Consider the following 26,154-nt stretch of genomic DNA (forward strand, 5'->3'; position numbering starts at 1 on the left):
AGCTGGTATGACTGAAAAACACTGTAAGAAGGAGGTTTCAAATTTGAGTTTCATTTTAAAGTTAAAAACCATTCAGGTATGTGCAAACTTGAACTTCATGTGTCCACAGTTTCATATTCCTCTCAACACCATTTTATGAGTTTTCAAGCCTCAGGCATGAGCTTTGGCAATCTCTTGTATTTTTATGCAATTTTGAAAAATGTTGTCTGAACTTATACCCTCCGGTCTATAATGCACTGTGTACAAAAATCCTGACGCTCGTGAACCTTGTGCCAATTGTGGTCCCATCTACTTCCATTATAATGTTCTTTCTGGATCCTGGAGCCATTGGAACATAGAAACATGCATGCATTTAATGTTGGGGATTTTTCTGTAGTATTTTTGTTAAAGTTGTAATTTTGACTATTTTCCACCAGATGGTGACATTTTCCCTTTCCCTATTTCCCTAGAACAATGTCTTGACTTTTTTAACCCCTAATAAAACATATTGTTTAATTTTAAAGCCTAATATATGAAATTAGCCATTTTGGTCCAAAGGCTGGAAGGCAAAAGCTGCGCTCTGACTGAGTTCATCATTGTTTGCTCATGAGTGCTTGTCTATTTTTCACTTGAACTGGATGCAGCAGGAACAAACTTCTTACTAGCTGTCGGATGTTTTAACTTTTAGCTCTAAACTGTCATCTGTCATGACATGAATGGGATTGTGTCTGGTGGCTCAAAAATAGAGCTGTAGTAGAGTAGATAGATGATTCTTTCATTCAGGTTGTAGCATATTTATAAATTTGAGAGGATTGTATTTCTCGTGAGTGGGCGTGGCTTCAGCTCATTCCACAGACACACCCACACCATCCTAGAGCAGATATTACTGCCTTGCTTTTCATGATTTTGAAGCTTGAGTTTATATTCTTAGAGATGATTTTCATGACTAAAATTTGGTCTGGTGGTTCATAACAAAGCCGTCTGTCATACGAACGTGGAACACAGTTTTATTTTATCACTTTACAGGGACTTTAAAATGTCATTCACCTTTGGAGAAACTGGGAAAGTCAGGGTTCCCTAGGCTTCCTGCTGGGAACACCACTTTATAGCATTGCACCGACACTAGAAAATATTAAATTGTTTCTTTTCAGGGGTTATTTTACCGTGAAGATGAATCTTTAACCAAAATACACTATTTAGGAGATTAGCATCACAAACATTGACTTTTGTTTAATAGTGAAATTGAAGTCCAGGGTACAATCCAACAACAACAAAAAGAAACCGGTCTGAAACATGACCTTCCTGTGAAACAAAGGAAAGATATGTTTTTATTGGTTAACATATGACACAAAACAAGTTTCCTCACACTGAACTGTTACTGTTACTCATCAGATTGTGCAATAACAGAGTTTTTCTTCTCTTCTGCGCCTGCAGGCTCTCATTCAGCTGCCAGTCTACATCTCCCAGTGTGAGGAGGTCAGAGTGTTTTTTGAGACCAGACCTGAAGACCTCAACCCACCCAAGGAGTAAGTATCACACAAGCACACATACACGAACATTACCTTAAATGTAAGAGACCCCCAGGCTCCCAGACTAGAAAACCAATCATCACCAGTCCCTTAAATGATGTCATGTCCCAACCTGCCAACGTTTTACTCCAAGTCTGCCTATAATGAGCTTTCATTATACCCTCTAATAGATATGATATCATACTGTTGCACTACTTCCTGTTTGATTTCTCAAGCAGAAACACACTTAATGGTTCTTTTTTATGCTGAGTTAGCATCTGAGCATGTAGCTGCAGCTCAGTTCTCCATTCTCCAGACAGCTAACACTGCATGATCACCCTGGCTCGTGCAGACCCATGTTGTTGCTCCTTGTAAAACTCACTCAACACATTAGCGTCATACTCAGCGCTGACAGTTACTGTGTGCCAAAACTAAAACATCAGCACGCAGTGGATACCAGCGTCAAACACACATGAGTAGGTGTTGACATACACGTAACTTTGCACACAGGACCTGCGTACAAATGTGTTGGTATTAAGGTTGCTGGCACCTTCAGGGCAGTGGAGGTTACGGGTGGCTGGATTCATAGAGACCATAATGCAGTGCTCACATTTTGACCCTGGAGAGGGGTTTACACCAACAGCTGTCAGCTGCAATATTACTTTTAACCTCTCTGTCATCACATACTCATATGCAGCAGCGGGCATTGAGGAGTCCCCTCAGACGACAGGAAATTGAGTTGATATGTCCTTTGATATATGCTTGGAGAGCATTTAAGGCCAGCAGTAAAGTAGCTCACACACATGTTTTTCAGTTTACACGAGATGTTATAAATGCAAGAATATCACTGTGTCCTAATGTTTTACTGTAATCATTAAACCACATGCATATAACTTTACAGCTCTTACAATTTAAGCAAACATAGCTGTGCAAATTATCAGAGTAGTTCATGTTAATTTTTATTACGATGAAAAATTCACCTTTTTTTTCTAGCATGTGATACTGTATTGTCTTAGAAACCTCAAATTTTGTGGCATCAGCAACTCCATAATCTGCAGAGAGGTCAGAAACTTAAGAAGGTCCTTTGATTTAGATGTGTCTTTCTTCTAATCTTTGTTTTCTACCCACATTTTTTCTATTCTAATCATTCCTTTTTGGTGTATATGCTTGTTGTGTATGTTGTAATAAATATCAATATAATATATATTGATAGAAAAGAGGCATGAAATGTGCCGGAAATCATCAATCTACAGTCATCAATCTATTAAGATCTAGATCTCAGTCTACTTTTCCTTAATAGTGAGTTAGTCCAGATAATTCAGCTCTGTCTGGTGTATGGCGAAATCTCACATTCATTTAATTTGACTGTTCGCCTAACAAAATATTGTCATAAAAAAAGGTATTAAAAAGTCTTGAATTTGATTTTTAAACGTCTGTAGGAACCCTTAAATCTGTGTTGAGTGCCATATTTTTTCATTATATCACTATTTGGCACCAGTGGTTTGTTAATTTCAACACACTACACACACCCTGCTTCTTGTCTGCATGTAGTGTTAATTTCAACACACTACACACACCCTGCTTCTTGTCTGCATGTTCTAATACATGATCAGTGACCATGTACAGATGTTGACAACAGCTAAAGATTAGCATAGCAGTCACAACTACTTGGCGCCTAGATTGGTTTTAGAGCCAGCACATGCTGTGGCAGTGTTGAGCCAGATCTGGGCCAAATGTCATTGCTATCAGGTATATAGCAATGACATTTGGCCCAAATCCACCTCAAAACTGGCACAGTTCAGCCCAGATCTGGCTCAAAGCCAGCACAGGCTGTGCCAGCATGGGGCCAGATCTGGGCCAAATGCCTTTGCTAACTGGTATATAGCAAAGACATTTGACCTGGATCCTGCTCTGTGCCAGTTTACAGCCAGATCTGGTCCAAATGTATCTGCAAGCAGGTATATAGCAAAGACATTTGGCCCAAATCTGCCTCAAAGCTGGCACAATTCAGCCCAAGTCCAGCTCAAGCCAGTACAGGCTGTGCCAATTTTGTGTCAGATATGGGCCAAATGTCTTTGCTATCAGGGCTATTGTGAAGACATTAGCCCAGATCAGGCTGTAAAATGGCACAGAACCAGATCTGGGCTTAATGTCTCTGCTATCAGTGATGAATCAAAGACATTTGGCCTGGATCCTGATCTAAACTGGCCCAATTTGTCCTAAATCTGGCTTAAAGATGGCATAAGGTGTGCCAGTTTTGCACCAGATTTGGGCCAAAAAAATAACTTAGTTTTCATCTATCTGGACCTGTTCTGGTCCAGAACTGTCACATAACGGTTTTATGATTCCACACCAGATTAGGCCCATTGTGGAAAAATTTTCCCAGTTCAGACCAAAAGTTGGAGTACATCTGACCCATTCCTGGAGCTGACCCCAGCTGTCATAGGGTGAGATGCAGAGTACATTTGCTAGTCCAGAAGTTCTCAAGTAGGGGTACACGTACCCCTGGGGGTACATGAAGACACTCCATGGGGTACAGGAGATTTTGTAACTTATGTAGGCTAATTTAGAAAAATGGCGGCTTTCTATACACATCAGGAGTGACACGATATTATGTATATTCTTAAAACACATTCGTGCTGCAAATGTCTGCTGTGTTTTTTCTGTCCTCTGATAAAAGGTGATATATATATATATATATATATATTCCATATATAAATGGAAGATATAAATGGAAGATAAAAGGGTGTGTCTCCCTCTCTGTCCTCCACTCCATGCGTAGCGCAGCACTTGTATGCACAGCCAGGAGGTCAGTGCCATTTAGTTTCGCTGCTTCATTCACTGCCCAGTTAAGTTTGTAAGAGGAGGGATCGACTTTTCATTCATTAGTAATAATAGTAATAACGGCGCAGCTGAGGTTGGCTGTTACTGTTAACTCCCTACAGCGGAGTAATTTCAGTGAGCTGTTCATTTCGGAGCATTTATAAGTCTTGTGTCTGAGGTCAGAGGAAACTGTGTTGTTAAATTTTTCATTTGACTTAAGTCCTGTTAGTTTGGAAACAGCTCCAGCTGTGTGAGTAGCGCTTTTACGCTCAAATGGACATGTCAGGCTGCCTGCTGCCTGTCTCCTTCTCTACCAGGCTACGTGAGGTAAAAACCAACAAGCACTGGCAACACAGATATGAGAAGATGACAAACATCAGGTGGCGTAGAGTGGAGGGCGTTTTTGTTCCTCTGTCTGTCTTTAAACTTGGCACCAGCGAGTGTTTTGATGTGTGCTGGTTGAAGCAAAACTTTGCAAAAATATTTGCTGAAATTTGGCGCTGCGAAATTATGTTGTAGGAAGCTTGCATTGACTTGCTACAGGTTAAAAAAATAAAATATTTTGTATGAATAATTTGCATGAAAAAATTGCATCTTGAGTGTAAGGACCTTAAGTTTATAAACTGAAGTTTTTATTTTGTAGGCTGTTTAATTTAATTAACCTAAAAGCCCCCTTAGCCTCGCCATGGCAGGATGGTTTGACCCACACTGGCACATGCCTGTCAATCACTGTATTCACAGTCACTTCATTCATAAATGGGTCTGTGATTTATTATTTCTGAAGAGATATTTATAACTAAGTTTATGATTTCAGTTTGAGAAGAGGTCTTTATTATAATCCCAAAAAAGGCACTAAGCTGTCTTTTTTAAAATTAGTGAATAATTTTTTACAGGTTTTTAGTTCTTTCTAGTTCTGTGTTTTTATTTTCAAATATTTCCAGAGAGACTGCTGCAACTAAGCAGTGCTTTGCCCACTTATGGGTTTAAATGTTTTAATGCCTGTCCACTCAGCTGTTTTCACTATGAGTTTGAATATCCACATTTAGTGATGAAAAGATCTGCCATGAATTTGGTCATGCATTGTTAAGATTTAAAATGTTTGAAAAAAAATCTAATACTTGTAATTTGAAAGTGTTTATCAGTTACAAAGTTTGATAAATCAGATGGCTGTCACAGCGCTGCTGTTTAATGTATTTTTTCTGGCCAAAAATGCTTTGTGCTGTTCAGGGGGGTAGGGGGTACTTGGCTGAAAAAATATTTCAAAGGGGGTACATCACTGAAAAAATGTTAAGAATCACTGCGCTAGTCTATCACAGAGACAAACCGGGGATGCTCACTTTCACACCAATGGGCAATTTAGAATCACCTTTTGACCTACTGGTATGTTTTTAGACTGTAAGAGGAAGCACACAGAGTGAACATACAAACTCCACACACAAAGCCCCTGTCCAGTGGGGATCCAACCCAGAAATCTTCTTGCTGTGAGGCAACAGTGCCAACCACTTCACCACCATGCAGCCAAATTTGATACTTCAGAGGGAATTTTACAGTCTTACTCAAAGAGTCATATGATTACGTTTAAAATAGTGTTTTTATTCATTAGGTTAGATAAACAGCATTATGTGATGTGATGTTGTTATGAAAGCATCTTGTCTGAAGCAACACTGAGAGAGCAGCAGAGGGGATGTTGTCCAAGGACAATTATTAGGACATGTTGCTGTTAGAGAGATTGAGTATGAGCAGGTTATTGGTGTCTGCTGGCCATACTGTCATCTATAATGTGGATGGATTTAATGTCACTTTGAAAGGTGTTCTCCTTTACAGTCAGTCCACTGAGTTTTCTTTTTTGTCCCTGAAACTGATAATTTGTTGGGATTTTTTCTGAGTGTGCCCATCTGTTGAGATGCCATCTTCATGCTGACATTTTACAGCGCTCTATCTCATTTAAAACACTAAATATATGTGTGTGATCAATATACACAACATGCACACACATCATGCCTCCTGTCCTTTCACAGAGGAGTTTACCAAGGACACACGCCTCCTCACTCCTTATAGAAAATCCCCAGCATGTGTTAGGAGATTCAGGAGAGAGAGAGGAAGCATTACTTGACTTAGATGGATATAGGAAAGACCTTGGTTTGTCTCTGTTGAAATTGGATTACTGCTTTCTGCCTGTTATTTGGCTGACTGACAGCATGGTTGGTTGTACAGACACAGCAGCCACGATGGGAGAAGATTTATCAAGGTCTGTAAATCTGTTGCACGGGGAGGGGCATCTTCGACTTTCTCCCTGAAGAGCAGCAGTGTAAAAGGGAAATCATAGGCTAAAGAAACAAGAAATATCGGTGAGAAGTATAATGAAGAAAAAGAAGGAAGGATGGAAAGGGAAAAGCAGGGGAGGGAAATATAAGTACATGAGGGATCAAGATGGAAAAAAGCTGGATGGAAAGAATGAAGGGAAGCTCACAGACAAGTAGGACAGAAAGAAGAGGGGGAAAAGATGGCTGCACACAGGCCGAAGAACATGATTCACAAACTGAAACACGATCTGCCTTCAATGCAAGGCTCTCACAGTTTCTTAAAATGTTCAAATATTACCCCAAATAAGTTCTTTGTCATCTATTTTTTAATAGCTAGCTTGTAAAGTGTTAAAGGGATACTTCAACATTTTGGCAAATTCGGCCATTGCCATAATTCCTATAGTCTTAGTAATAGGTTTGTTACCTTTAGTTGTCAGTGCAAGCTATTTTTAGATCAGTGCTGCCGAGTTCGGACCTGCTGTGCCAACTCAATGTAAGCAGACGGTGTTCCGGCTTTCCCTCATCAAACTCATCAAATACACAATCCAACAACTCTAAAACGCTCACGTGGACAAGTTGTGACCTGCACATTCGCCACGCTATGAAATAATAACATATAATTATGTAACATTACGACACATGAAGCAAATACTCTGAACTATTTCTTGAGTAAACCACTGGGCGGAGTGAAACAGTGCAGCAACCATGTCTGGAGTGTAGTTCCGGCTTTGCATTTAGCTTTAAAACATCTCCGTATCGTAATGTTCCATGATTATTTCCTAACGTGGTGAATGTACAGGTCACAACTTGTCCACAAGAGCATTTTGGAGTTGTTGGATTGTGTATTTGATGAGTTTGATGAGGGAAAGCCAGAAATACCGTCTGCTTACATTGAGTTGGCACAGCAGGTCCGAACTCGGCAGCAGCGATCTAAAAACAGCTTGCACCGACAACTAAAGGTAACGAACCTATTCCTAAGACTATAGGAGTTATGGCAATGGGCGAATTTGCCAAAATGTTGAAGTATCCCTTTAAGCTTTATTCTCATGTCATTGGACATGATATGACTCAAGCCGTCTGTCTAAATGTTCCCATGAAAGCTGAAGTAGGAGGATTCATTTGATTTGACACAGTAAAGTGATTATAGTAAAATAATCATATTAGGCCATAGATCCAGGTCATTGTCAATATCCTGTGTGTTACCTGACCCTTGTTTCACCTTGGTTTAAAGCAAGCAGACAAGGCGCACACACACACAGGACATCATTGGTACTACTTTAGTTGGCATGGCTCTGGGTTTTTTTTTTTTTATCATCCATTAATGGGGCCGTTTATGGGTAAAGATTTATAGACTTGAGCCTCCGCAATTAACAGTTGTGCCGATCGAATAATGCTTTATATGGCTGAGAGCACTCATGTTGATGTGGGGAAACAAACAAAAGGAAAATGATAGAAGGAGATGAAGGAGTGAGTGAAGTAGACACAGAAGATTTGAGACAGAAAAAAGAAAGCCATAAAGTGAGTGTAATATTTAGATAGTGTAGAGGGAGAGGCAGTAGGAGTGAGGGAGGAAAATGCCGAGCATTACCCACCATTGACTTTTCAGGGCATCTGGATATTGAATCAGCCCCTGACTGCTGCTGCTGAGGAGTGATGGTCTATTTATCCAGCTAATGTCTAAACCAGACACAGCAGATGCTGTATTGAATTTTACATCAGGCTAGATTTCAGAGATCAGCTATCCAGAGGCTCACTATTCACATGGGCCTGGATCTGAGGAGGAGACAGAGTCATCCTTTTCTCATGAGCTCGCCTGGAGCATATTTATAAATTTCACAGACAATAATAATGTTAGCTGTTATAATTAATTCAATACAAAAGTAATTAGAGTAAGTACTCAGCTGCAGCATCCTCACAAAGTAAAGGAAAAACAAACTTAAATCAAAAACATTTAGTGTTGATTTAAAACCATCATTAGTGCCATTTTTCACAAAATTTCATAATTTAGAACAATTTAGTGTGAATAAACTTTATCTGCTTGAACAGCATAAATGCAAAGAAGTTATTAGATACACACAACAGCCAGTCTATAGTCAAAATAATTAATACTTCAGTCAGGAACACTTTTGTCATACATTTTATCATTTCATTGCAAAATGGATATGCAGTTTAATGTGGCATAGAAGGCTCTGCCCAAAAGATGCTCCTTGGGTCAGTCAAGCAGCATGCTTTGACTTTCCAGGGAGCGCATAGAAACTCCCATATGGATAGATACATTTATGAACCTGACCTGGGAGGCAATAATTGGGATCAGCTGGCCATCAGCTGATCATAGCTGTGTCCTGCATGAACTAAAGCTAGGCTTCATTTTTTGCCAGCATGTTTTAATATCTTTCACTCACCATTATTTCCAATATTTGTTTATGCTGATCTTTCGGTTTCTGCTTTTATCCTTTTGATGATTGTTTTGCTTTAGAGTTTCCCATCATCATGCTTTTACTTGTCTTTTGTGCTTTGTCATTGTAGCTCTATAAATGTTTTTATTTCTTACTGCTTCTCTTTTAATTACTTCTTAAAACTTTAGTCCTCCTGGTCTCAGGTTTTGTAGTTTGGTTCCTGTATTGCCTGGGTACTCTTGGGTTCTTATGATATCGCGTGATGCCCTGGTTCTTGTGATATCTCAGGATATCTTAGTTCTTTGAGGTCTTAAAAAATTTTTACTTTTAAGGACATCTAGGGATGTTGTAGTTCTAATGATGTCTCATGATGTCTGAGTATTAATGTTTGGGTTTTATTATGTAGTTTGAGGTTTTGTTTGCAGTTCTTTCACCTTTAAGGTTCTCTTGATGTTGTTTTGCTGTCTTTATGTGACGTTTGGATTCTGCTGCTTGCTTTGTTTTTCTGCATGTCAAAGCACTTTGAAAATCCTTAATTTTTTAAAGGTACTATACAAATAAAGTTTTATTATTATTATTATTATTATTATTATTATTATTATTGTTGTTGTTGTTGTTGTTGTCACTAACATCTAATCATCCAATCATATAGCAGCAGCCGTTCATGTTAAGACATGTAGACTGCCGAGGTCTAGCCCTTAGAGGTCCACTGGCTATTTTGCCATTTTGTTTATTTTCTATTAACAAATTAAAACACTTAGAAAATGTATACCATGCTCATGTTTGGTATGATCTTTTTTTGGCACTGCCTCAACTTTATTAAACAAAAACTATATTTTTTTAAGTTTAATTTACTGTATTAGATATAGGGCCTCCAAAAAACACAACACCCCACAAAAATTGATTTTTCAAAATTGTTATTTTAAACAATATACTATAATTTTTAAAAAATAATTACAAAATGAAAACAAACCAGCACCAGTCCTGTACTGCATTGCCCACTGTCCCCTTTGTGTAATGTTAATTTTTATATCAAATTAAAATGATCATGTTTCCTGTTTTACCTGGCCTATTGACATCAACCAAAAAATGAAAGAAAGCTTAAAGATCATGCTTTCCACACGAAGTGATTGCAATGCAAACTGTTGCTTTGTTTACATGCTTTCATGTGACAAAAGTAGCACATGATGAAATCACGCCTGCATGATCATGGACCCCTAAAAGCTTCACCCAGCATCAGTATAGAAAGAAGGGACATTTAAGTGACTTTGAACATGCTATGCTTGTTGGTGGTCTGACAAACTTTCACGTAATTTACACCAAATCTGACCCTCAAATGTTGCAGCTGAAAACAAGACACTTCCCAGTCATCTGTTGTCTAATTTTGGTGAGGCTGTGTGAATTGTGGAATCAGTTTCCTGCTCTTAGCTCACAGGAGTGACATCCACTGTGGTCTTCTGCTGCTGTAGCCCATCTGCTTCAAGGTTCTACTGCCACACGTTGGATATTTTTGCTCTCCATTCATAAACCCTAGAGATGTTCTTGTGGAAAAAAAGCCAACTGGACCATGCCTACATACCTCGATGCATTGGTTGCTGCCATGTGAATGGCCAACTAGTATTTGCATTAATGAGCAGTCAAATAGATATAGATCAGTGTATAAATGACTGTAAAGTGACATGCTTGTGATTTTTAGGGCAGCTCTCTTATCTGTTGTTATTTTTAAGGCATTTTGACATTTATGATGTAAGGATTATCAAAATAAACACTGATAATGATATTTGTGTGTCAAACTTGTCACCTTAACTTTGAAAAATGATTTAATTATTCTTCTTATTAAAAATGATTATTTGTTTTTTTTTTTAACAGGGAGCCCATCACCAAGAAGAAGTCAGGTAAGGCATGAATTTACATGCATGTGTGCGAGAGAGAAATAAGAAAATGGGTTTAGGTGGGTTCAGTGTTGAAAGAAAGAGAAAAACTACATTAAAAAAAATGTTACTCCATTGCATTTATATGATAACACTTTGTATGCCTTCTTATACTTTTCAAAAGTTGCCCTCTTTTTGTTCCAAGTATGAGATATGAAAATATCTCCATCTAGTGGTCACATGTGTAATCTTGGAAAACAAAAGAAAACTCCCAGGCTGGTACAGTCAAAGACATGTTTTGTCAAGACTGTATACACAGATATATCACATGTAAAATATTTATTGTATGAACAGTTAATTATTTTGGTACTGATATCAAAGAATCCCCCTTGTGTCACTGAGTCTTTATACTCTCTCTGCTCTTTGTTCATCTCATTTCTCTTAATTGCATCCATGACATATTTTCAGTTTTCTTCTCTATTCATTTTCCTCTCCATCAGGGATTGTGGAGCGAGCGACTACTTTCCTAAAGCGAGGTAGTAAACACTTGGTCGTGCTGTGTGTTTGACCCAGCGGGTTGCTAGTGGCCTGTTCCCTCTCTCCTCCCCTGGCCCGGGCAGGTGGGATGTGGCTCTGTTGAAGGCTTGGGGCTTGCATTGATTTCAATCAATTAAGAGCACAATACAGTTAGTGATCTTTAAATCCTGTGTGGCTCTTTTTTAGGAGTATGTTTCACTGAGGGAGAACAGAAAAGTTTGATGATAATGCAGAAGTTTTTTTATGTGCACAATGTAGGTGTTAAATTCATAGGCTGCTTCTCACTATGGTGATGCATGGAAAGATAAGCTGGGGTATGACCAGATAATTATATTTTCCCCCCACATCAGTAATTTAGGGCCTGAACATTTTAACTAACTTTATTGATCTGTTTGTTATGGAAATAATTTAAAGCTAATAAGTGTGTAGTGAGTCATCTTGTGTTAAGCTGATTCTGTCAGGTTGCTGCTAACATTGGTGGAGGGTCGTGTTGGTGCTGGTTTGTCTGGTTGTAGAGATCACAGCCATGCTGATGACTGATTAAACCATCTTCACCTCTTAATTCTCTTCCTTTCACTCCAGTTATCCAGATCTCCCATCCTTTCTCTCACAGCTCTTTGTTTCGCTTCACGCCATTTCTCCAATCACATCCGCTGCCTCTTCTGCTTCATATCAGGGTGAATCTTCATACTCTAGATAAGCCTCCACTCACTTAAGATTTTTTTTACCCTCTGAGTTATTCGTGGCATTTCATTAAAATGAGCTGTTCAAGTATTAATTCTCTTCAGCAGCACTTTGGCTGTAAGGGTCATTAAATCAGCTATTCTTTAAAGTGCAAATAAGTCTTTAAAAATGTAGCGCTCCCTTTTGTCAGAGACATCAAGGTCAGTATTGCAAAGAGTCCAAATTCATGATTATTCTTGAGCATTATATAAAGTGAATTAGTGGAGTTTTATTTACATTATTAAGATTTCACCCTTACGTCCACCTTATGAAGGAGCAGAAAGAGCTGAATAAATGTCTCCTTTTGATTTCTCTCCCCTCACCAGGAGATTCCACCGCAGCTGACCCTCTCCTCCTCGACCAGTATGTGGCGGTAACAGACTACGAGAAGCAGGAGAGCTCTGAGATCAGCCTGCATGTGGGTCAAGTGGTGGAGGTCATTGAGAAAAATGAGTCTGGTAGGTCCTATTATGTGATCACATTGTCACTAGCACATTCTTCAGTTTACTTTTGCCCCGTGAAAGACATATCAATACTACAACACTGTATATTTCATGTACAAATAAATAGATAAATAAGAACATTACATCATTTTCCCCACTAAGTGTTCTTCACAGATTTGGTGGATGAGGGCAAATGTACTGGAATATTTTGTGCAGTGGAAACATCAGTAACGAGTGTGGTGTTTTCTCTAATCAATGGTTAAATGAGTAAGAGGAGAAGGGATATACCCAACTATGGATTAACAGTCAAATCTAGTCAGACTTTGCCTATAGTTGACTGATCCTTGAACGCCTTTTTTGTACTCATTGATCCTTGTTACCACTCTAGGCCATCCATAAAGGGGATAAAGGGGAGAGCGTTTTGGGGCTCAGCCATATTTTTTACCTGAATAATAAGCACTCTCATCAAAGCAACAAGTAATTATTATTTTTTTGTCTATGCTGTAGTATATAACCCCTTTTCTTAAAATAGATTAACCTTTCTGTGTCCATCCACATAGTGAGCAATGTAGATGGGCACATTGAACTCAACCATTTGGAAAGTAAAGACAGATGTCATAAGCCATGATGTACAAAAATTTCAAGGTGCCAGAAAATTAAAAATAACAAAATGAGAGAATTCTAAAGGAAAAAATGAAATAATTGAGACAAAAGTGGCAAAAATGGTGGTGACATTTGATTTTAAAAAGTGGAAAATGGGTTATCAGAGGCAAAACGATAGGCAGACACTGATTTAAAATGGGTTAAGAGTGTCAAGAACAGGCAGAAAAAGTGTTGCAAAGGAGTTAAGAGTAGCAAAAAATGTGTGGTTACGGTTGAGTCGGTGAAATGAGATTTATAGTGTCAAAAACGGGTGGAGAGTAACTAGAACAGACAGAACATGTGGTGAAAAAAGAGTTAGGGTTAAGTGGCAAAAATGGGTGCTGAAGGTTGAGCAAAAACACAGGTGAGTATCAACGAGCTATAGACAAAAGTTTTATCTATTTGAATTGCACACAGAAACAACTATATTATCAAAAAATAAAAGGAAGCCACCAACCACCACTCATTACAGTGGTATTTCACCATGGAAAAAAAAATCCTAACAGGCTCACACATGCCTCGGATTTTGATTTCTTTAAATTGTTGGTTATCCTTTGATGCTACAAATCAAAGGAAGTCTATAATAAGCATTGTTAGTTAAGGGATTCCTGTACATTTTAATAAATCTTTTTTTTTTGCAGCAAAGTACAGTACAATGGGAACACAAAGTAGAATAAAAGGCATGGCAAGGTTTTTGTTTGTATCTAAAGAAATATGCCAAACTACCTAGGAATAACAGAAATAAGAAAAAATATGAGTTAAATGGTTGTCATAATTTAGATTAATAGTTGTTTTTGTAGTATGCCGCAAGAATTACAAATTCTTTGAAAAACACCTCAAATCTTTGTAAAATTAGACACAGAGCATCCCTATGATGGAATAGAATGATCCTTGTTTAATAAAGCAGGTGTTTGACTGAGATATACATTATGACATCAATGTTACTGGAGCCTCATGAAAAAGATTGGTCTGTGTTACAAAATGACAGCAAGCAACATAGTTGTAATACTTCCAGAGAGTTTTCCAAACTGTGTCCATTGTTTGAGGTTGGATTAACGGTTTAATCAGGCGGGGGGATTAGTGCCTCCAAATGTCACTCTGAAATTCCTTCTTTCTGCATAAACCAAGTGGATGGTTAAGTGTCCTTGTAGTTTGGGAAAGCTTCTTACTGATGAAATCTCGGGGTGTGTTTAATAAATGTCAAGGCTTTATCTATTTAATATAAAAAGGAAAAGCTTGTGTAGCCTGTTTTTAATATGTTTCTTTTCTGCTCATTCAGGGTGGTGGTTTGTAAGCTCTGAGCATGCCCAGGGCTGGGTCCCTGCTACCTGCCTAGAGGCACAGGATGACCCTGATGACTTCACTATTCCAGGGGAAGAAGGTATGTTAGGATTTCCATTTGCTTTTTGTCTCACAGTTAAAGGCAACACCTCAGAAGTAGCTTCACATCTTTTTTTTTTAGTCTTGATATTGCCACTAGAGCACACATGAGACATGTCATATCAATAGAAAAGCCTTGAGAAATTAGAATGATGATGTGGAGAGGGGACAGAAAAAAAATTCCCTCTTTTCTGGAGAGTTTTTTGTGTTTTGACCCAAAATCTCACCAATGTATAGGCTGTAGATGTGGTCATTTACATGTGGTTTATATTCTGAGTGTTTTGTGTTAAAGAAAAGCAATCCAAAAAATGTTAAATTCCTAAATTAGAGACCACTTCAATGAATTATATATATATGCAAGACATTCAACAGAGGTAAAGCCACATGCAGAGGTTCAAAGAGTGAGTGTATAATTATAATGTACAGTGCATGGTAGGAATCCTGCCAAGTAAAGAGGGTACCCAGTCAATATGCAAATTATAAACCACATTTTGAGTCTCAGCAAGTGGTTAAAGAGTGAAAGACCTGCTGGCTGTCTTTTCTGTGTCCTTTTGTGCTCTGAAAATAGTGTTTGTATTTGTAACATTACATTTATAATCAAAACCACAAATGTGTAGAAATGTAATACTAATAGATGGACATTTGACACATGGAGTTCAAGGGTATAAATCCTGCAAAGGGAGTAGTTCGGTTCAAATGATATGAAATCTGTGACCAAAGTTGTGACATTCTTGAAAGATTAATTTTCTGTAAAACAGAAAAAAGAAAAGGCCTGACAGGGCTACTGATTTGATTTTACCAGTCATTGCTGTAAATGTGTAAGTGTGCGATTAAAAACATCCTGGAGATGATGGCATATGTAATGTTCACTTCCTACTGTATTTTGCCTCACTTACTGTGCTGGGATGTCAGTGCCTCGGAGATTCTGGTCACTGCCAAGGCACATGGGTCGACGCAGAACTTTAGGGGATCTATTCAGCACAGGCTTTGGGCAAGGTGGAGCGCACGCCTTTCTTCTCCCCCCTACTGTAAATGTGTGTGTGCACACATGCATACAACTGTGTGCATGTTTGTCTATGTGCATGCATGGCATTTTGTTTGCATGGGAGATCCAAGCATGCAGATTAAACCCTTGCATGCAAAGTGAATTGTCATTTTAGGTAACACAAGAAGAAAACTTAGATACTCTGTTTCATTTAAATTAACCAGTGTCCATAGCATCAAATAGTAGTGATGTAGGAAAATCATTCTCTATAACAATGAATAATAAAACAAGTAGAAATAGCAGCCCTCTAATAGAGAAACAAAGTTTGTCCTGTTTGTGGCTAATTCTGTATTTGTGGAGGATGTTTGTGTCTTTAATGTGTTTCACCTGTGTGTATCTTACATCTTCTTACTCCACAAAACACTGCTCAAGCCTTGCCTCATCCATAAGTTAGCTAAAGTTAAACAGATACAATTTTACAGCCAATATGGGAAGGGAGGATTATTTACCCTTTTTATTAAAAGCATGCTGAGATTGTCATGACTTAGAGAATTAGATTCATAAATGTGGCACTACACATGTTGTTATTTAAGTAAAGTTACATTCTTAAGTGTTGAGTTTCAAATTCAAGAACCCATTATTGTGACCAGGGAGTCCCACTGTACTTTTTCCCATTTTTTACTTGCATCGGCATTTATATTTGCCTCCCTCTATGTGAGCATATTCATTGTTATCTTTAAAACACATTATATTTTCACACCTCATAAATTGTCTTTTTTGACTCCAGAAGAGAAGTATTCAGTGATTTACCCATACTCTGCGAGGGACCAGGATGAGATTGACCTGGAGAGAGGAATGGTTGTTGAGGTGATCCAGAAAAATTTAGAGGGCTGGTGGAAGATCAGGTAAGAATATCAAAGGCATCAATTGAACCATGTTTAGACCCGCCTTCCTTGAATACTGTTGCTTGGTTTAACATACGGTGCTCTAAATGGGCTCTTTCCCATTTGAAACAAATGAAAATAACCCACCATTTGACTGAGTTTTAGTTTATCAGATTGATTTACAAGTTTGTCTGTTGTGCAGTAGGGTGCTTGAAGATAACTTCAAATCTCTAAAAACTTGTTATAACATTGTTTAAAATATCTGATGTTAGTGTTGACTGTTAAAATTAGCTCATTAGCTCATTAGCAATACAAAAACTAAGAAGTCTTAAATTTACATTACCTAAAATAATTTTAAATTTCATAAAATAACTACTTTTTATCAAACATATTTACAGAAAAAAAGAAAAATTAGGAAGAAAATTACAAAGCTTGAAACACTTTAACAAAACATGAAACAAATAAGGAAGGTTGGATACAAAATTTCAGAGTCTGAAACAGTTTTACAAATGACAAAAAATGTATTCTACAAAACAAATTTAAAAATATGATATAAAATTACAAAGTCTTTTACAAAGCTCAAAACTTTGGTCACTTCAGACATTTTGTACATCTCTCTTCAGTAAGATACCGTTGTTTGTAAATGTATTTCAGAAATAAGGGTTCTACGACTTGTCAGTTTGCCTCAGCTCATGTAAAATTGTTTGTTTTGTAAATTTGTTGTGTAAAATTCATTTGAAATTTTAAATGTGTTTTTTTTAAACTTTACATTGTTTTTAGGAAATGTAAAAAAAAAAAAGTAAGGTGTTTTGACTTTGTTATTTTGTATCTGATGGGGTTTTTTGTAAAAAAACAATACAATTGTGTTTTCTCATTTGTAAATGTATTTCTCTGATATAAAATTGTTGTATGAAGTGTAAAAATGTTTTGGTTAATGCAGATATGTTTCATGCTTTGTAAAATTGTTTCAAGACTTTTTAATTTTGTATGACACTTCCAGGCCACCATACAAATCACATCAATTATATGTTAATTAAAAAAAGTGAAATCATATTATTTTCCATTGCCTTAAATGGTAAAGAACCCAGCAAGAAGAAAGTTTTGTCCAATCTAGCATCAGAAACCGAGGAGAGTGGGGCTTGAGGACTCTCTGATTAGTGGGTCAGCAGATTAATCAGGTGGCCAACAGAGGGTCCAATCTTAAAAATCAACATAAGCATGAATGGCTTATGTCCTTCAAGTAGACAAGTTAATGCAACTGAAAATGTTAATTGACATTTGGGGGTAAAGCACTTCACTTTAAAATGTCCCTGTCAGAAGCCCCTGATAGTCTATCTGTACCCGTCACAGGTACCAGGGACGTGAGGGCTGGGCTCCAGCCTCCTACCTAAAGAAAGCTGATATCCAGAGCCAGAAACAGTCAGCAGGTGGAGCTGCTCATGCCAGTACCAATGACCTGGAGGGAGCTTCCAGACAGAACCAGCAGAACAACGCAGCCAGAGAGAACAGAGACAACAGCCAGAAGGAAAACAGACTCTCCTTCTTCTCTGATAAAAGTAAGCCAATTCTGAATCCAGAAATCTAGTCTCATTATCAATCTGCCGCTGTCACACTTTGTCTATTTCACACTTGTCTATTTGAAAATGCTAATTTTGTATATTGCATATTTTTGAATCACTTTAGGCTGAAAGCCATTTAACCAGAATTCAAAACTGAATGTCAAATTCAATGAAAATGAGCTAATCATTGCTGCTTTAAAAATGCACAACTTGCAATTTGTCTGTTTCTTTTTTCTCTGCAGAAATGGGATCCAGGCACAGACCCCCTCCACGCAGAGATCTTACTATTGTAGGAGATGTATTTTTGCTTACAGTCTTAAATAATGAAAGTTCTATTTTATTCAAGAAACCTGACAATTTCTTCTAAACTACACTTTCTCATCTTTTCCCACAGCCACGGGGTACAAACCTTCCCAAGCCACCTGTTCCTCCTCAGGTGGAAGAAGAGTTTTATACCATTGCAGATTTCCAGACCACCATTCCTGATGGGATTAGCTTCCAGGCTGGAATAAAAGTGGAGGTGGGCTAGGTGTTTTCTTTATTTGAATTAGAATACAAAAAAGTTTTGAGGTGCTTCAGTTAAAAACATGACTCCCTCTTTACCAGGTGATTGAGAAGAATGCCAGCGGTTGGTGGTACATCCAGATAGAGGACAAAGAGGGCTGGGCCCCTGCCACTTTTATAGACAAATACAAAAAGACCAGTAATGCCCAGCGGCCTAATTTCCTGGCTCCCTTGCCCAATGAGATGGAAAAGCTGAGACTGGACGATGGTGGTTCTTCAAATGCTTCGGGCATAGATGACAGCTGGTCCAAGCCTTTGCCAGACGAGCCAGCTCCAGCCTCTGAGTCCTGTGCCCGGCCTAAACTCAGGGACTGGAAGTCCAGTGCCAGCAAGGGGGCGTCTGCCTTCTCTGCACCTTTACCTCCCGCCCCCTCTGCCCCACCAGCTGAGGAGAAACCAGCTCTGCCTCCACGGAGGGAGTCCATCCATAAAAGTTTTGAATTGGAAGTAACAGAGAAATCAAGACCTGACCATTCCAAACCGTTGCCCCCAAAACCCCCTACTCCTGGAGTCATCATGCCAATGCCCAAAGCGACCCCCTTTAAGCCAGACAAACCATCAGAGGCAAAGAAGGAAGACAAAAGCAAAGCTCTCCACCTTAGAAATGAGATGGGTCTTGAATGTGGACATAAGATATCTGCCAAAGAGGTTAAGAAGTTTAACCTAAAACCTGTACCCAAACAGCCTCCAAAACCCAAATCAGAGGTGCAGGAGGAGAAACCTGATGCAGCTGGTCCTGCAGTGTTGATGAAGGCAAAGCCAGTGATCAGACCCAAACCTGTCCCAGCTGCTAAACCTGATCCCCCAGCAGAGAACAAACTGGACATAACCAACCTGAGGAGCAAGCTGAGGCCGTCCAAACCGACTGATGCCGCCTCAGGATCAGCTGAGGTTAACCATCAGAATGGCACCTCCGCCACAGGAAGTAGCTCCCGACCCAGTTCACCCCAATGCTCTCCCCCCATTCATATCCCTACACTTAACAATGACGAGCCCAAACTCCCCCCAAAACACATTAACGGCGACAGCCAGGAGAGCTCATCACCCACCACAAAACCAGCAGTGCCTCCTCACAAGGAGCCCCCTCAGAGACCCCCAAGCATGGCTCCAAGGAGGCCCCCTCCTCCAAAGAAGGAGGGCCCATCCAGCCCGACGGAGCTCAAGGCTCCTTCTGCTCTGAAAGAAGCCCAAGAGAGTCGCAAGGCTCCACCCCAGCTCAGCAGACCCCCTCCCCCTAAACCTAAAGGGTTCGTTCAGGCTCCTCCAAGCAAAGAGAAAGAAGAACCCAAAGCGAACAAAGTCCCGATTCCCCCAAAACCTCAGCTGAAGAGTGAGAAGCCCGGCCCACCAAAGGACAAGCTCCCACCTTTAGTGAAAGAGCCCAGCAAGGACGAGCTGTATCTGGCTGTGGCTGACTTTGAAGGGGATGAAAACACGTCCGGCTTCAAGGTGGGCACAGTGTTCGAGGTTCTGGAGAAGAACAGCAGCGGCTGGTGGTTCTGTAAAAATGTTGGAGAAGAAGCCGAGGGCTGGATCCCCTCGAATTATCTCAGCAAGAAACCTTAGTGTCTCCAAACCATTGCCATACAAATGGAAAAAAAGGATTTAAAAGAACGAATATCACTACTTTGTAGCTTATTAGCTTGTTTTTATTTATAGGTAACTTTTAAATTGATGTTTGTTATGTTTAATTTTGATAAGGATATTCTGCCTAAAGTGAACCAGCAATAACATATGGCCTTGTGGGTCTTGTGATGTTTACTTTTTTTTTTTTTTTAAATCTCATGGTAAATCTTAGCGAAAAGTCAAAGCGCTAGAGCAGCAGTGAATATATCTCCACCCATGCCTTCTATAATACTGTGCCTCAATATTATATGCAAAATGCTTCAGTGCTTAACTTACTGTACGTGACTGTAGACATAGTCCTCAGTGGAACCCTGAACCTTCTATATTAAAATTAAAATCTACATCACAGGACTATGAGTAGATGTTCAAATCCAGCAGAAGAAAAAAAGATCTTTAGACCTTTAGGAAATGACTGCACATGAACTCACAGTAAGAGTTCAGCGGTTATATCCGGGCTTTTAAGTGCTAGAAGCAATCACTTAAAGAGATGTCTTTGCCAAGTAGAAGTGCTGTTTGTAATACTAAACAACATGCATATTAGTTTTTGTGCTTTTGTAATGCTTTCCTTGTTGACAGCAGTTATTGCTGCACTGAGGTGCACTTTCCAATAATTTCAAAGGAGGTCAGTTTAAGGTTTGCACATGCTTGAAGGATGGGGAGAAATGCCACCGTGCATCTTTTTATTTCTTAGTTTTGTCTGTCATTTTTAAGTGTTTTTATACTCACTGCAACAGTTAAAAGATGAGGCCAAATTTACACTCTTTCAGTATTTAACAAAATCACATTTTACCTTGCCAAAAATAAGGAAAAGTGAGATGCAAACTTGTACCTATGATTGAACCCCAAAACCTAGAAGATTGGAGATGAGCAGTGATTTGTGCAATGATTTACAGTATTGAAAGTGTACAGTCTGTTCTTTAACCGAAGTTTGGTGCTCAAGTAACAGCAAAGTATGACCAATGTATAAAAATAATGTTTTACATTAATGCTTGACTGGTCTCAAGCATGGTCAGTATAACAAATTATTTTTTATTGTACAGAAAAGAGAGTTGTATCTTCGCTGATGTCACTTTTCTTTGACGGCCCATCTGTCAGGTCTTTTACTTTGTACTGTTGAGGGTGGAGATGAAGAATGAGCAGAGATGGAGTTTGGTTGGCTGGTTTGTGGGATTAGCTTACAAAAGCGGAATGAGGGAAATGAAAAACTAAGTCACAGGGCTGGATGTGAAATGAGAGGCATATTTTACTCCAAATGGTTCTAAACTAACATTTTAAACAAGAGCAAAGTTGATAACTGGGAATAAAGTGTGCTCATGGTGAGAAAAAAGACAAGACTAAAAGCTGGACACTGAAACTGTTCTGTTTGTAGTTGCTTTGATGTAATCCACCTTTCACCAACACAGAAATAACAATGAGACAGGAAAAAAGTGGCAGGTCTACCAATATACCGACGTGTTCAGGTGTAGTTAGTGAACGAGTCTGTAAGTACAGTAAAGTCTTGGCAAATGGGTTGCTGATGTCATCATTTCAGTATTGTAATCTTGTTTACTTTTCTATGTATGTTTCATTACATTTGAGTTTCCTTTTACTTAAGTCAATAAAAGTTTCTGCTTTTTCAGAACACCTATTGTGTTGTGTCTACATTGGGATTTCTACATCAGGATAAAAAGCTGCCACGATTTAAGTAAAAATCTTTGCAGCAAGTGAAAAAAACTTTCTTTCTTGATGCGCATACCAAGATAACTTATTACAAGAAATATGTTCAAATACATTTTTACAGCTGTCAATACTGCCTTAAGGTGAACTGGAGTTTACCACAAAGCAAAATTAAGAGTGTAATCCTGATCTGTTGTGCCTGAGTCTGAATTTCCTCTGTCACTAAGCTCTATCAACCTGGCTAGATGAACATTGTTACTAAGACTAGACATACTTGGTTGGGACTGTGTTTGATTCAGAGTTTCAGTTTAAAATTGTCTGTATTAAAGATCTTATAGATCATCAGTTTTAACCCTTGGAAGATCCTTAAGAGCAGTGTTACTCAACCCCTCTCAGCTAAAGAGCCAAATTGTTGAAAAATACATTTTTGAGTGGTGAAAAGTGGCAAAAACAATAAGTTACAGATGGAAAAAAGTGGCAAAAAAGGGTGAAAAAGGACAAAGTATGCATAAAATGGCAAAAATAGATGAGAAAAAGTGTCAGATGAGTGAGAAGTGACTAAAATGGGCAAAAGGCGCCAAAAATGTGGCATAAATTTGAATAAAAAAGTGGCATTCAATGTCAAAAGGCAGCTTAATGGGCGAAAAGTGGCAAAAATCGCAAAAGGATACAAAATTGCAAACAGCGAAAAGCAGGGTAAAAGAGGCTAAACTGGGATGAAAGTAGCAAAAAGTGGCAAAAAGAAGTGGCAAAAATGGGCTTTAAGCAGTAAAAATTGACTAAGGGTGGCAAAAAAAAGAAAGGGGCGAAAAATTGCAAATAAGGATGCAGTGGATAAGGTTTTCTGGGGGAATAATTCAAATTAAAACAAAAGAACTACAAATCATCACTAAAAAGCCAACATGTGGCTCAAGAGCCATGTGTTGAGTATCACTGCTTAAGAGATTTTGTGCCATTCGATTTTTATTTTTAAGCCAATTTGGGTGAAAATATAGCTCAAATTTGTCAGATAATATTATTGTTTTTAATTTGTAGAATTTTCATCTTAGTTCCTTTAAATAGCCTAAAATGACTAAGCTACACAAAAGCTGACACGTTTTTTTCCTAACAACACAAATATGCCCTATTGAAAACATTAAAAAAAATGTAATTTTTGATCCCACATTTTTCTTAATATAAGCTAATCACTAATGCATTCCTTAATTTTAACATTTCATTTTGGACTACTAGCTTTTAATTTTAAATTTTTGTTATATTTTAAATTCATCTACTAAATGGAACTACTTATTTCCATTCAAAGTATGCTGCAAAATTTCACACTTCATATATATATACACACATATAAATGGTGTTATTTTAACCGCAGGTTAAAAAGAATGCACTTCACAGTGAAATAATTAGAAAATCTGCCTTTATTAAGATTTATTTACAACAGTGGTTCCTTCTGATACAGTTCCATTCACACTCACAATCCCTCCATTCAAATGTCATGTAAACTGAGGCAGAGAGGAAGGCATAGATTGAGCCATTAAACAGGACAGAGAAGAGTTTTTTTTACAACTATTTTAAATACTTTTGAGAGAGTTTGTGGGAGGGAGAGCAAGAGAGATTAAGGTGTACCTGATTTCTGGCCTGGTCGAGTTAAATCTGCAGGCCAAACTGCGCTAATAATCTCTCACCTTGCATGCAACAACAGCTGTAACCTTATGGTTTCTGTTTGAGTTTGAAGGCATTTTACAGCAGACTGAATTGTTGCATTCCATTTTTAAATTACATGAAGTTTTCATTCCAAAAACAGATCATTTAAAAGCTGACACTCTAAACTACTTCTTTAAAAAAAAATAAGGATGGGATATTTAAGTATTTTCAAAAGGTTCATGCATCTGTTTTTTGGGTTCAACTCTTCTTATGGTTCCCCCTCGCAGTGCAAAGGAAGGCAAAGTGTTCGAAAAATAAACCTCTTTAAGCTTAGCAAAGACATACATGGAATATTGCACTTTGGTTAGCAGGCAGTGCGTTTACTGCACTTGGTAAAACATTTATACATTTAATACATTTCTTTATATTCAAACTTTAATCTCCTATCTAACATCCTGCAGAGGACAACAGTATTTTGCTTTGGCTTTGTCAGTTCCCATCCAGTGTGACCGATTTTACAGTAAAACAACAGAAAAGAAAAAATAGACACAAAAGCATCACTATAAGTAAATATTAGATTCCCTTTGCTGTTAAAAATCAAAGAACTTATTAAAAAGAAACTTAAAGTCTGATCTAGAGCTAGCCTACTCCCCTTTTCAATTAAGATAGAAAATAAAAGCACATCCTTCATACCATTGGCATTGGTTTAAAAAAAGAAAATATTTAACTTAGCATTTACAGTGATAAATCAGGATACGGTTGTTCTCTATCAGTAAAAATAAATAAAGGCAGACTTCAGCTGCTAAATCACATACAATAATAGCAAGAAAGTTGGTAAATTTGACATTTTAGGTATGATTTTATTTGGTCATGCTGATTGGAAGACGGCACTGATAATTTAGGATGGATTAAAAGTGCTTTGGTTTTGTAGAAACAACTTTAAGAGAAACCAACAAACTTCTTCTTTATGTGGAAATCGATTCCCTCGCTGGTGTTCAGAGAAGAAAAACTGCCTTGTTCTAACCAAGCAGAGCTCTGTCAGTATTTCCTCATATAGAGTAATTATTAGTTTGATATCTTAAGCTCACTGTACAAAGTGTCAATGGCGAGCCATAAGACTTCAACAGATCAAGAAAATCAAAACACTGTACTGGAGACCAACTGGTGTGAAGCGCATTATCCAAATATTCAAAGAAAAACCTTAGAACGTGAGTTAAAACATAAATATTCACTAAAACAATAAATGATCTAAAGGAGGGACAGTGTGCTGCTATTAGAGGCAAAGAAATTCAAACTAAGGCAGCAGGCTGTTGTGTGAAGCCTGTAGGTTTGTGCTGATGGTGCTGCTAACAGTGGGCAGGACAAACTGTACGGCATCACAGCAGCTGTTTTTACGTGGTCGAGGAGTCCTGGTAAGGCACAAACTTGGACAGTTTGTTGGGTGAACTTGGGTTTGGACAATCCGAATTCTGACTCATCCTAAAGAAAGCCTCCTGCTCCCTTTTCTTCGCACTCAGATCATCTTCAAGGGCCTTGGAGGGTTGGAGGAAAGAAAGGAAACATAAATATCTATTGGATCACAGTGGCATGGTTAATAACAGTGCAAAGAGTTTATTAAGCTTCTATGATTGGCTCAAAGTGGGTAAATGCTGAATTAAGAAAAGAAATGTTGTGTAATGTTCCTTGGTATTTTCAGCAGCCTTCACTGAATAAGTGTCTACAGTATACATACATATCAAACCCCTATCAATAAAGTTTGATGGTTTCTATTTAGCTATTTTAAAGGCCTGAAAATTGTTGCTGCAGGTAGGTGGCAGACAAACATTTCCACAACAAATATTCTCTTAGTGGTAAATTTGGCTGCAGGATAATACATTTTGTCTAAAAGAATGTGATCATGTACTGGACAAATCAGGGAAGGTAAGTTTTACCCTTTTGTCGCTGAAACTGATTCAAGATTAAACTCTTGTAGAAAGTTGAGAGAACTTGACATTTTACAAATTACCTCCATTAATCTTTCTGATTAGATACTACAAAAACTAATAACCCTCTTACTTATCTGAGTTGGTACCATATGAAGATCTCTGTCAGGATTCAGTGTGTTTTTTTAAGGAGTGCAAGACTCACAGAATCATCCTCACTCTTTCGTCTCTTTGCCGTACAAAATGATTTCATCAGCCTTTATTTAAATCTTGAGGATCATTGAGGTTCCCCTTATTTACAATGGTGTCGAGTTACAGGATAATAATAATAAAAAATTTAAAACACTATTACTAGTAATAATACATTGAAATAATAATGATGATAATAAAGTAAAATGCCAGATTATTAGCAAGTTAACAAGGTTTTACTCAGAGAAACAATCACAAACCATGCCAAAATGATCCTCCACGTTATAAATTTTTGCAGTGAATGCAAATAAAATGCATTGGACTCAGTGTCATTTACAAACTGTAGGCTTGAATGTGTATGATTTTTTCAGGCTATGGATCCTAAATAAATGCATCCAAACATAACGACTCAAAGACCTTTAATCTAAAATCCAAGCACTTTCCAAACCTTCAAACTGTTCCATTAGAATTTCAACATTTCCAAGGGATTTAAGCACCTACAAACCATGCGGTTTAAGAGTTTAGT

The 26,154-nt window shown here is 38.1% G+C and overlaps 2 protein-coding genes across 3 annotated transcripts in view; one reads left to right on the forward strand and one right to left on the reverse strand.

Moving 5' to 3' along the window:
- sh3pxd2b (SH3 and PX domains 2B) overlaps positions 1–21,844 on the forward strand; it is a 56,188-nt gene extending 34,344 nt beyond the window's left edge. The window contains exons 5-14 of one of the 2 annotated variants that reach the window (XM_041800847.1): positions 1,414–1,505; positions 10,879–10,904; positions 11,381–11,416; positions 12,467–12,598; positions 14,505–14,606; positions 16,378–16,495; positions 17,825–18,030; positions 18,276–18,322; positions 18,428–18,553; positions 18,640–21,844. In XM_041800847.1, coding sequence (XP_041656781.1) covers positions 1,414–1,505; positions 10,879–10,904; positions 11,381–11,416; positions 12,467–12,598; positions 14,505–14,606; positions 16,378–16,495; positions 17,825–18,030; positions 18,276–18,322; positions 18,428–18,553; positions 18,640–20,163 — 2,409 coding nt within the window. In that variant the 3' untranslated portion in view covers positions 20,164–21,844. The remainder of the gene's footprint in view (positions 1–1,413; positions 1,506–10,878; positions 10,905–11,380; positions 11,417–12,466; positions 12,599–14,504; positions 14,607–16,377; positions 16,496–17,824; positions 18,031–18,275; positions 18,323–18,427; positions 18,554–18,639) is intronic. The other variant, XM_041800848.1, reaches the window with a different exon arrangement.
- Positions 21,845–23,289: 1,445 nt separating this feature from the next.
- Positions 23,290–26,154, reverse strand: part of stk10 (serine/threonine kinase 10) — a 68,099-nt gene continuing 65,234 nt past the window's right edge. The window contains exon 20 of the mRNA XM_041801328.1: positions 23,290–25,049. Within this exon, the coding sequence (XP_041657262.1) occupies positions 24,909–25,049 (141 nt within the window). The 3' untranslated portion in view covers positions 23,290–24,908. The remainder of the gene's footprint in view (positions 25,050–26,154) is intronic.

Source organism: Cheilinus undulatus, linkage group 12 (genome assembly GCF_018320785.1).
Source record: "Cheilinus undulatus linkage group 12, ASM1832078v1, whole genome shotgun sequence".
NCBI classification, from domain to species: Eukaryota; Metazoa; Chordata; class Actinopteri; order Labriformes; family Labridae; genus Cheilinus; species Cheilinus undulatus.